The sequence below is a fragment of the Salmo salar genome, chromosome 12 (genome assembly GCF_965601325.2).
Source record: "Salmo salar chromosome 12, fSalSal1, whole genome shotgun sequence".
Taxonomy (NCBI): domain Eukaryota; kingdom Metazoa; phylum Chordata; class Actinopteri; order Salmoniformes; family Salmonidae; genus Salmo; species Salmo salar.
The window spans coordinates 17,569,365-17,581,642 of NC_138302.1; the positions used below are offsets into that span (position 1 = coordinate 17,569,365).

At 43.3% G+C, this 12,278-nt stretch overlaps 1 protein-coding gene across 1 annotated transcript; it reads left to right on the plus strand.

Moving 5' to 3' along the window:
• The first annotated feature begins 721 nt into the window (after positions 1-721).
• On the plus strand, positions 722-11,661 carry LOC123723703 (uncharacterized). Its single transcript, XM_045690860.2, has 3 exons — positions 722-989; positions 7,496-9,344; positions 10,709-11,661. The coding sequence occupies exons 2-3, from the start codon at positions 7,995-7,997 to the stop codon at positions 11,630-11,632; spliced, it is 2,274 nt and encodes a 757-aa protein (XP_045546816.2). The 5' UTR covers positions 722-989; positions 7,496-7,994; the 3' UTR covers positions 11,633-11,661.
• The last annotated feature ends 617 nt before the right edge of the window (positions 11,662-12,278 follow it).

The following is a 12,278-nucleotide window of genomic DNA, read 5'->3' on the forward strand; positions in this document are numbered from 1 at the left end:
TAAGACCAATCCTCAGTAGCCCATCCCAGCAGGTTATTGGGAAACAAGCACTTCTTACCTCAAATCACCAAACTATTCATGTAGAATAAATGAGTCTGTTAATTTGAACTAAGCAATACACTAAATCGTTCAGTTTACATTTTGCCTAGTCTACTGTAGACTATCTGAAATTAGATGTAGGCCTATAGGCTACCTGCATCTATCTAAGCAAACCATGGCAAGGTTGAATTACAATCATAACCCCAGATTTTAGTCTGTAGCCTATGCCTATTAAAATGACAAGGCAATCTTGCAAATGGTCAATTTACAACGGTTTGTCATCTTAACATCTGGCTTCATAATAACAGCACAATTACCAGAAAATAGTGTTTCTTGCTCAGAGATTTGTAGATCCTCCGTCCCTGCACATTGTCCAACGTTCATCACTCAAACTCTGTGGATTTATCTATAGTTATGCACAAAAGTGATTTATTTACAATTATAAACCAAGTTCGAGCCCTGAATGCTGATTGGCTGAAGGCTGTGGTATAATCAGACCATATAACATATGGGTATGAGAAACACTTTTACATTGGTAACCAGTTTATAATAGCAATAAGGCACCCTGGAAGTTTGTGGTATATGGCCAATAAGGCTTTATCCAGGCACTCTACGTTGCGTGCGTCATGCATAAGAACATATTTAGCATGTAGTTACGTCTATGTTTTTTGTTAATAGGCTAATAACGTTATGGGGAAATGGTTTATTCTATAAACGTGGCAACTCAACTCTTGATGTGAAGAAAAAAAAATTGGCCTCGTTTTCCGGCCCTTTGTTTAGGTTTTCAGTCTTGGGCTGGACATTTTCCATGACCTGGCAACCCTGTGTATGGCTAACAGTGTTTATTACAAACAGGGATCGTAATTATCTCTCAGAGATAAATGTACTAGCTTGTCGGACCAACTCGGATCACTCATACCCGCTGAAGATTGTTGCCTCCGTCTCTACAGGTAGGCTGGCCGTTTCTAGACTTAACAGTTAATGCAGTTGTCTATCCAGGCTGTATCACATCCGGCCGTGGTTGGGAGTCCCATAGGGCGGCGTACAATTTACCCAGCTTCGTCCGGGGTAGGCCGTCATTGTAAATAATAATTTGTTCTTAACTGACTTGCCTAGTTAGAAAAATGTAATATTTTAGGGCTTCCCTTGTGCCCCTTTTCACATAACGTTAGCAGCTAGCTCCTGTAGCTAGCTTCCGACCGGAACATAACCAAACCACGACCAACAACACAAACACATAGACTATACAGCTACAAGTAGCGAGTGGAGTTACAAATGAACTATACTAAACAAGTTAAATGTATTGCCTGTGATCAAATATTTTTCCACACACATAGCTACGTGTAACCTACTGTACTTGGACACCTGCTCCCAACATTTCCCACTCCAATGGCGAATAGACTGAAGCCACACAGGCTTTATTTGCGATCTGCAGGTCTGGATTTTTTTATCTGGTTACATGTACATTGAACATGTTTTGTTATTTCTGTAAAATCGACAGCTTAGATGGTGGTGAATGGGAAAGAATGATTGTTTCCCCCAATTTATGGGCGTGGTCGATGGTAATTTCTTATTATTACTTGAATATAGACTCGGACAGTTCTGCTCATACACACAAAAATATAAACGCAACAAACTGTTGGGACCATGTTTCATTAGCTGAACTATTGTTTACATCACTGTTAGTGAGCATTTCTCCTTAGCCAATATAATCCATCCATTGGACAGGTTTGGCATATCAACTAGCTGATTATGATCATTACACAGGTGCACCTTGTGCTGGGGACAATAAAGGCCAACCGAAAACATGCACTTCTGTCACACAACACCACAGATGTCTCAAGTTTTGAGGGTACGTGCAATTGGCATGCTGACTGCAGGAATGTACACCAGAGCTGTTGCCAGAGAAGTTAATGTTCATTTATCTACCGTAAGCCACCTCCAACTTCATTTTAGAGAATTTGGCAGTGGGTCCAACCGGCCTCACTACCGCAGACCACATGTATGGCGTTTGAGTGGGCAAGCGGTTTGCTGACGTCAACGTGGTGAACAGTGCCCCATGGTGGTGGTGGAGTTATGGTATGGGCAGGCATAAGCTACGGACAACAAAATCAAATCAAAATCAAATCAAATTTTATTTGTCACATACACATGGTTAGCAGATGGTAATGCGAGTGTAGCGAAATGCTTGTGCTTCCAGTTCCGACCATGCAGTAATATCTAACAAGTAATCTAACCTAACAATTTCACAACAACTACCTTATACACACAAGTGTAAAGGAATGAATAAGAATATGTACATAAAAATACATGAATGAGTGATGGCTAAACGCCATAGGCAAGATGCAGTAGATGGTATAGAGTACAGTATATACATATGAGATGAGTAATGTAGGGTATGTAAACAATATATAAAGTGGCATTGTTTAAAGTGGCTAGTGATACGAACGAATTGCATTTTATCGATGGCGATTTGATTGCACAAAAATACTGTGAGAGATCCTGAGGTCCATTGTGATGCCCATTTTTTTTTTTTTAAGGTAATGTTACCAACAGATGCATATCTGTATTCCCAGTCATGTGAAATCCATAGATTAGGGCCTAATGAATTTATTTCAACTGACTGATTTCCTCAAATTAACTGTAATTCCGTATTTGGTAGTGAGTGGAAACACCAAGCAGGTGCTTCACATTTATACATCCACTGAAATATCTGTCTCATTGTTCTTTCTGTGATATGAGTCATAAAACCAGGAAATGGTTTCAATTGTTTTTTCACAATTCATTTCTCCATCTGGGATTTTAGAACTACTTCATAAGGTCTGTGTTTCGTGTAGACTTACCCTGGCGTGACATTTTGATAACAACTGTCTCTTGGACAAGATCACTTTTATCAATAATTAGCATAGCACATTTTGGGTAGTAAATTGAGGTGAATATATTGAGAAAACTCCCCTTGTCCAAGAGAGAATTACAAGGCTATCAAAACGTCAGACCAAGGTAAGCGTACACCAAACACACAATTCATTTGAATGTGAGAAATGAATGGCGGAAAAACCATTGGAACCATTTCCGTGTTTTTATGGCTATTATGATGCGTCCACTGTGGAGGACTATTCCGAACACATCACGTGTGGAGTCGCGGTGCGTGGGTAAAATCACCCGGGAAGCCAAGCCCAACAAAAACATATTACAACCTATGTGTTGTGATGATTGCATTGTTTGCTCTAGAACCTGTTAGTTTATATGCCTTGCCTCTGTGGTCTTAAGGCCAAGACAATAAGAAGACAGTAACAGAATATTCAACCACACCTTTGTTTCATCACAAAACCAGAAAGGAAGTCCAAAAAGCATATTGATTCTAACAAACCCTTACTTGACCTTCAGCATGGTCAAGCAAATGAATGTTCCCCATATTTTCAAACTACTAAACAACTACTGTTTTAGAACCACAGAGAGTTACCGCAAGTCGCAAACAAAACAGGAGCTGCCTCCACTATTCCAGCACCATGTCAACATCATCAAATCACCTGTGCTTAGTCTAAGACGGTGACAATAAAAGGTATTGGAAAAACAATTTAGTCCAATCAACGTAAGCTAAATATGATGTGGCAGTCCATGGTTCTGCTTTGTGTGTGCGTTCATGCAAGTAGAAAAAACACATTGACTCTCCCTACTTCTAGAGAACAATGCCTTCCTCTTATTTTTCCATGTTGATGAAATGGTCTATGACTGTCATACAGTAAACACTTATATTTGTGTTGTCCTGTGCTACCTGGCTAAAATGCTTGCTCGTTAGCCTAACTTCCTTTCATGGACAATGTTAGCTAGTTAACATTAGTCTTCTACATCTAGCTACATATTGAACTTCCATCCTCTCAGTCCAGGGGGACAATGTATGAATTTATGGTTGAATCAGAATCGTCATTATAATCATTGACCAGTATGGAGAATTAAGTAAAACCACAAGTCCAAATCCCCATCTCCATCCATGTCTAATTTAGGAAAGGGCCAATTTTATCTAGCTATCTCGATACCGGAGGACAACAACACAACGAGATGCAACAATTCATGTTGTTTCTGTCAATGACGTATTTCTCTTGATGTGATAGGAGTGAAGCCAAATCCAAACTGGCTTCCCTTGACCCTTTTTTTTTGGTGTGCCAGGACCATTCACAGCTGAACTCACTCAGTGTAGCTCAATGATTATTGGCTACTATTTTATACCTTTTTTATCACGGGAGGCCAAATGCTTGCTGGCATCCTTTGCATTCAGCGACGGCTAGCAACAATGTCATAGTCTTTCTGACCAGACAGCATCAGATAGATGGCCTACACATACAGAGACAGAGGGGCGCTGTTTCGCTTGCTCGGATGCTTTCTCGGGTGAGATACATTCAGCCTCTTGCAAATTGAAGGAAAATTATGACAAGACAAAAGCTAAATCATTTTAAAAGGTTTTTCTTGGTCATTTTTTTTAGGCTGGCTTCCCTTGGCATCCATGAATACACACCACTGTATGTGTCTATACTTAGTTTTAAATGTGTCCACATTGTGTCCAGATTCCCTTTTCCCAAGTTGTATTCAAATGCCAGCATGCATTCTGCAAACAGTGGACTTGGCAAAATATGATTATTACACAACAACAAAAACATGTTGGCAGTAGCTAAATACTATAGCTAACCTCTGGCGCTAACCATCAAGCTAGCAAGTGTAACCGATGTGAAATGGCTAGTTAGTTGGGGCGAGGAGAGGGACGGAAGCTATACTGTTACATTGGTGCCGTGACCCGGATCACTGGTTGCTGCGGAAAGAGGAGGTCAAAAGGGGGGTGAGTGTAACCGATGTGAAATGGCTAGTTAGTTAGCGGTGGTGCGCGCTAATAGCGTTTCCATCGGGTGACGTCACTCGCTCTGAGACCTGAAGTAGTTGTTCCCCTTGCTCTGCAAGGGCCGCAGCTTTTGTTGCGCAATGGGTAACGATGCTTCGTGGGGTGTCAGTTGTTGATGTGTGCAGAGGGTCCCTGGTTCAAGCCCAGGTTGGGGCGAGGAGAGGGATGGAAGCTATACTGTTACACAAGCAAAGCTAAAGCGTTTGCAAATGGTTACCATAACTGTAGCCAAACATTTTTCATTTTAAGTATTAGCTAGCTGGCTAGCATTTGGCAAGCAAACATATTTCTCATACACTAGGAATGTATTCCACAGATAAATAAGAAGAGGCAGGGGTGACAAAAGTAGCTAGCTAGCCAGTGTCAATTCACCCCCACCTGTTGGGCAATCTTTTCCCGCAGTTCTGTTAACGACGGTGAAGGCAAGTGTTCGGCAGGGGGGAGCGAAGGATACTGTAGAGTGTTCAACCATTATTTCATTCAATCTTTATGACAAAATGTTCAATAGAGAATTGCATCAGAAAAACAGTCCAAATTCTATGTCTCTACCATATACAGTGCCTTCGGAAAGTATTCAGACCCCTTGACTTTTTACAAATGTTGTTAGGTTACAGCCTTACTCTAAAATTGATTCAATCATTTTCAAATCTACACACAATACCCCATTAATGACTAAGCAAAAACAGTTTTTTAGAACTGTTTTGTTAGTTTATAAAAAATTAAACAAATATCACATTTGCATAAGTATTCAGACCCTTTACTCAGTACTTTGTTGAAGAACCTTTGGCAGCAATTACAGCCTCGAGTCTTCTTGGGTATGATGCTACAAGCTTGGAACACCTGTATTTGGGGAGTTTCTCCCATTCTTCTCTGCAGAACCTCTTAAGCTCTGAAAGGTTGGATGGAGAGTGTTGCTTCACAGCTATTTTCAGGTCTCTCCAGAGATGTTCAATCGGGTTCAAGTCTGGGCTCTGGATGGGCCACTCAAGGTCATTCAGAAACTTGTCCTGAAGCCACTCCTGTGTTGTCTTGGCTGTGTGCTTTGGGTGATTGTCCTGTTGGAAGGTGAACCTTCGCCCCAGTCTGAGGTCCTGAGTGCTCTGGAGCAGGTTTTCATCTAGGATCTCTCTGTACTCTGCTCTGTTCATCTTTGCCTCGATCCTGACTAGTCTCCCAGTCCCTGCCGCTGAAAAACATCCCCACAGCATGATGCTGCCACCACCATGCTTCACAGTAGAGATGGTGCCAGGTTTCCTCCAGGTGTGACGCTTGGCATTCAGGCCAAATAGTTGAATCTTGGTTTCATCAAACCAGAGAATCTTGTTTCTCATGGTCTGAGAGTCCTTTAGGTGCTTTTTGGCGAACTCCAAGCAGGCTGTCATGTGCCTTTTACTGAGGAGTGGCTTCCATCTGGCCACTCTACCATAAAGGCCTGGTTGGTGTAGTGCTGCAGAGATGGTTGTCCTTCTGGAAGGTTCTCCCATCTCCACAGAGGAACTCTAAAGCTCTGTCAGAGTGGCCATCACTGACCAAGGCCCTTCTCCCCTGATTGCTCAGTTTGGCCGGGCGGCCAGCTCTAGGAAGAACCTTGGCGGTTCCAAACTTGTTCCATTTTAAAAATGATGGAGGCCACAGTGTTCTTGGGGACCTTCAATGCTGCATAAATGTTTTGGTACCCTTCCCCAGATCTGTGCCTCGACACAATCCTGTCTCGGAGTTCTAAGGACAATTCATTCGACCTCATGGCTTGGTTTTTGCTATGACATGCACTGTCAACTGTGGGACCTTATATAGACAGGTGTGTGCCTTTCCAAATCATGTCCAATCAATTGAGTTTACCACAGGTGGACTCCAATCAAGTTGTAGAAACATCTCAAGGATGGTCAATGGAAACAGGAGGCACCTGAGCTCAATTTCGAGTCTCATAGCAAAGGGTCTGAATACTTTTGTAAATAAGGTATTTCTGTTTTTATTTATTTATTTGCAAACATTTCTAAAAACCTGTTTTCATTTTGTCATTATTGGGTATTGTGTGTAGATGGCTGAGGATTTTCGTATTTGAATTTTTTTTCTCATTTTAGAATAAGGCTTTAACGTAACAAAAGGTGGACAGTTCAAGGGGTCTGAATACTTTCTTAAGGCACTGTATGTACAGCAATAGTTGAATAAGATGTACTTGCTAGAATATACTGTACTTATGAAATGGGTAAAACAGTATGTAAACATTATTGAAGTGACCAGTGTTCCATGTCTATGTACTTAGGGCAGCAGCCTCTAAGGTGCAGGGATGAGTAATTGGGTGATAGTCAGCTAGTGACTGTGACTTAAGTTCAGGGCAGGATACTGGATAGAGGCCTGCTAGAGATGGCTATTTAACAGTCTGATGGCCATGAGATAGACGCTGTTTTTCAATCTTTCGGTCCCAGCTTTGATGCACCTGTATGGACCTCACCTTCTGGATAATAGCGGGGTGAACAAGCCGTGGATTCCCTTATTCTGATCTGGTCAATTTGTCTAGTTGATATTCTTCTTTATTCTTACATGTCTCTCCATTACTTCTTACAGATTATGACCAGCTCTGTTTTATAAGAAGACAAGCCATCACAATCACCCACATGGCACCAGCCTAGAGCTGTCTTTAAAGGAGAAGACAAGCCATCACAATCACCCACATGGCACCAGCCTAGAGCTGTCTTTAAAGGAGAAGACAAGCATCACAATCACCCACATGGCACCAGCCTAGAGCTGTCTTTAAAGGAGAAGACAAGCCATCACAATCACCCACATGGCACCAGCCTAGAGCTGTCTTTAAAGGAGAAGACAAGCATCACAATCACCCACATGGCACCAGCCTAGAGCTGTCTTTAAAGGAGAAGACAAGCCATCACAATCACCCACATGGCACCAGCCTAGAGCTGTCTTTATAAGAAGAAGACAAGCATCACAATCACCCACATGGCACCAGCCTAGAGCTGTCTTTAAAGGAGAAGACAAGCCATCACAATCACCCACATGGCACCAGACTAGAGCAATAAGACCCTGGAAGTTTGAAACATTTACTGATATGAAGGCCGTTAGTTTAACAGAACAAGTTTCTCTGCCCAGGTTAAAACTACATCAACTCAAAATGGAGGAAGGAGCTTCTCTGCATAGCGTTAACCTGAATCAACTCAAAATGGAGGAAGGAGATTCTCTGCATAGCGTTAACCTGAATCAATTCAAAATGGAGGAAGGAGATACTCTGCATAGCGTTAACCTGAATCAACTCAAAATGGAGGAAGGAGATTCTCTGCATAGCGTTAACCTGAATCAACTCAAAATGGAGGAAGGAGATTCTCTGCATAGCGTTAACCTGAATCAACTCAAAATGGAGGAAGGAGATTCTCTGCATAGCGTTAACCTGAATAAACTCAAAATGGAGGAAAGAGCTTCTCTGCATAGCGTTAACCTGAATCAACTCAAAATGGAGGAAGGAGATTCTCTGCATAGCGTTAACCTGAATCAACTCAAAATGGAGGAAGGAGATTCTCTGCATAGCGTTAACCTGAATCAACTCAAAATGGAGGAAGGAGATTCTCTGCATAGCGTTAACCTGAATCAACTCAAAATGGAGGAAGGAGATTCTCTGCATAGCGTTAACCTGAATCAACTCAAAATGGAGGAAGGAGATTCTCTGCATAGCGTTAACCTGAATCAACTCAAAATGGAGGAAGGAGATTCTCTGCATAGCGTTAACCTGAATCAACTCAAAATGGAGGAAGGAGATTCTCTGCATAGCGTTAACCTGAATCAACTCAAAATGGAGGAAAGAGCTTCTCTGCATAGCGTTAACCTGAATCAACTCAAAATGGAGGAAAGAGCTTCTCTGCATAGCGTTAACCTGAATCAACTCAAAATGGAGGAAGGAGCTTCTCTGCATAGCGTTAACCTGAATCAACTCAAAATGGAGGAAGGAGCTTCTCTGCATAGCGTTAACCAGAATCAACTCAAAATGGAGGAAGGAGCTTCTCTGCATAGCGTTAACCAGAATCAACTCAAAATGGAGGAAGGAGATTCTCTGCATAGCGTTAACTTGAATCAACTCAAAATGTCCGCTGCTGTTTCTTTACCCATCTTGAGACTCTACAGACTGACAAAGGATCAACTGTCTCTCTGTGATCCTAGACTTGACCAGAACAACCCGAAGAACAACAATCCAGGCAGAAAACCAACGAAGAAGAAAAACACCACCACCAGCAGAGGAAAGAAAAAATCCACAAGAAATGGACACAACTCTGCTGACAACAAAAACATTTTTAGCCAGGTATCACTAGTGTCTAGACATCAGCACTGCCCGAAGGGAAGCAAAAATAAACCCAGGATAATTCTCAAACTCTCCCGCTCCATCTTGAGGCCTGACGCAGCAAAACAAGAGGTAGGTTTAAACTTGTGGCTTTTAAATGGAAATGTAATTGAGATCTTTTATAGCGTTTGTATCTGTCTGTGTGAATCTTGCAGCTACAGTTCATTCTGAAAGTATTCAGACCCCTTGACTTTTTCCACATTTTGTGACGTTACAGCCTCATTCTAAAGTGTATTAAGTAAAAAATGTTCATCAATCTACACACGATACCCCATAATGACAAAGCAAAACAGGTTTTTAGAAATGTTTACAAAAGTATTCAGAACCTTTGCTACGAGACTCAAAATTGTGCTCAGTTCCATTCTGTTTCCATTGATCATCCTTGATATGTTTCTACAACTTGATTGGAGTCCACCTGTGGTAAATTCAACTGATTGGCCATTATTTGGAAAGGCACACACCTGTCTATATAAGGTCCTACAGTTGACAGTGCATGTCAGAGATAAAACCAAGCCATGAGGTCAAAGGAATTGTCCGTAGAGCTCCGAGAGGATCGTGTCGAGGCACAGATCTGAGGAATGGTACCAAAAAATGTCTGCAGCATTGAAGGTCCCCAAGAACACAGTTGCCTCCATCATTTTAAAATGAAAGAAGTTTGGAACCATCAAGAGTCCTGACCAAGAACCCGATGGTCACTCTGTCAGAGCTCCAGAGTTCCTCTGTGGAGATGGAAGAACCTTCCAGAAGGACAACCGTCTCTGCAGCACTCCACCAACCAGGCCTTTATGGTAGAGTGGCCAGATGGAAGCCACTCCTCAGTAAAAGGCACATGACAGGCCGCTTGGAGTTTGTCAAAAGGCACCTAAAGGACTCTGACCATGAGAAACAAGATTCTCTGGTCTGATGAAACGAAGATTCAACTATTTTGGCCTGAATGCCAAGTGTCACACCTGGAGGAAACCTGGCACCATCCCTACTGTGAAGCATGGTGGTGGCAGCATCATACTGTGGAGATGTTTTTCAACGGCAGGGACTGGGAGACTAGTCAGGATCAAGGCAAAGATGAACAGAGCAAAGTACAGAGAGATCCTTGATGAAAACCTGCTCCAGAGCACTCAGGACCTCAGACTGGGGTGAAGGTGCTTCAATAAAGTACTGAGTAAAGAATCTGAATACTTACGTAAATGTGATATTTAAGTTTTTAATTTTTTATACATTTGCAAACATTTAAAAATGTAATTATGGGGTATTGTGTGTAGATTTAGTGGGGAAAAATCTATTTAATCAATTTTAGAATAAGGCTAATGTAACAATGTGGAAAAAGTGTGGGGGTCTGAATATGTCCGAGTGCACTGTATATATTTACTAGATATCTTGACGTATCTTACTATCGCTTAAGTTTCCTCTGGGAAAATAAAGCTCTTATTCTAAACCAGGTGAAACAAGAGATGGACGAGCTGCCTATCGGTACAAGAAGTGATGAACACTGGTTGAACTCTGTGAAGCCAGAGAGCTACGACCCAGAGATGGGTAACACCAGGGGACCTACAGAGAGCGACCCCAGGACAGATGCACATCACTTGGGTATCAAGACGAAGGATGCCCCCCTGTACCGCCAGGATGATGGGAGGCAGCTGCAGTCTACCGTTCAGCCATTCAATCCGGCTGCGTTGCGTTCTGACCTGGAATGTTGGCCTCATAACCAGAAGGTCCCCAGGTTCCCGTGTCCAGACTGCGGCCAGAAGTTCTTCTCCAAAATTCAGTTTAAGTTTCATTCCCGGAGCCACACACAGTACCGGCCGTACTCCTGTGAGGTGTGCCATAAAACGTTCTCCCGGAAAGGCAGTCTAGACGAGCACCGACCAATACACGAGTTGGAGCGCCCCTTCGCCTGCCTCCAATGCGGCAGGACCTTCACATTCAAATCCAACCTGACCCGGCACATGCGGTTCCACAGCGATGCACGGCCCTACGTCTGCCCCCAGTGCGGCCAAAGCTTCAAGATCTCCGACCACCTGAAGAGCCACATGACGGCCCACAGTGGGAATAAACCGTATGTGTGCCCGGAGTGCGGCCAGAGTTTTGTCCGTTACATTAGTCTGAAGTATCATCGGCTGAGCCACACCGGCGAGCGCCCGCTGTCCTGCCCAGAGTGTCCCATGACCTTTGCCCGGCCGCACACCCTTATGATCCACCAGCGACAACACAGCAGGAAAACGCTATTCTCTTGCCAGGACTGTGGGAAGCAGTTCAAACAGGGGTACCAATTGAAAGACCACGTTACAATGAAACACACAGGGGAGAAACCATACAAATGCTCCGAGTGTGACAAGTGCTTCATCACTTCGGCATCCCCGTAAAGTGCACATGGTTGTCCACACAGGAGAGAAGCCGTACCAAATGCACAGACGTGCTGTAGGAGCTACAGTCAGAGTGGGTCCCTGAAGAGGCACAGGTGTGAGCAGCAAACCAAGTGAGAGGAACCTCGGGGCTACGCCCCAAATGGCACCCTATTCTCTAAATTGTGCACTAGGGCCCATAGGATTCTGGTCAAAAGTAGAGCACTGAATAGGGTGCCATTTGGCACACAGCCCCAGTGTTCTGAGTGTAGGAACTGGAGAGAACTGGAGAGTGGGTCCTTAAAGCAGTACAGCTGTAAGCAGCCACGTAGGTGAGAGGGTTCTCAAGTGTTTTGACTAGGGGAACTGGACTATACAGACACTGAGCTGCGTTCCCTATTCCCTAAAATAGTGCACTACTTTATGACCAAATAAACCTACAGCTCTGATCAAAAGTAGTGTCGTTTCCCCCTCTCCGTGTTACTGTTTCCCCCTCTCCGTGTTACTGTTTCCCCCTCTCCGTGTTACTGTTTCCCCCTCCCCGTGTTACTGTTTCCCCCTCCCCGTGTTACTGTTTCCCCCTCTCCGTTTACCCCTCCCCGTGTTACTGTTTACCCCTCTCCGTTTCCCCCTCCCCGTGTTACTGTTTCCCCCTCTCCGTGTTACT

What these genes read in the sequence shown, in the direction of transcription:
- LOC123723703 (XM_045690860.2), top strand. Translation starts at nt 7,995, where the DNA reads ATGAAGGCCGTTAGTTTAACAGAACAAGTTTCTCTGCCCAGGTTAAAA. An exon ending in CTGACGCAGCAAAACAAGAG is followed by an intron (nt 9,345 to 10,708) that starts GTAGGTTTAAAC and finishes ATTCTAAACCAG; the next exon opens with GTGAAACAAGAGATGGACGA.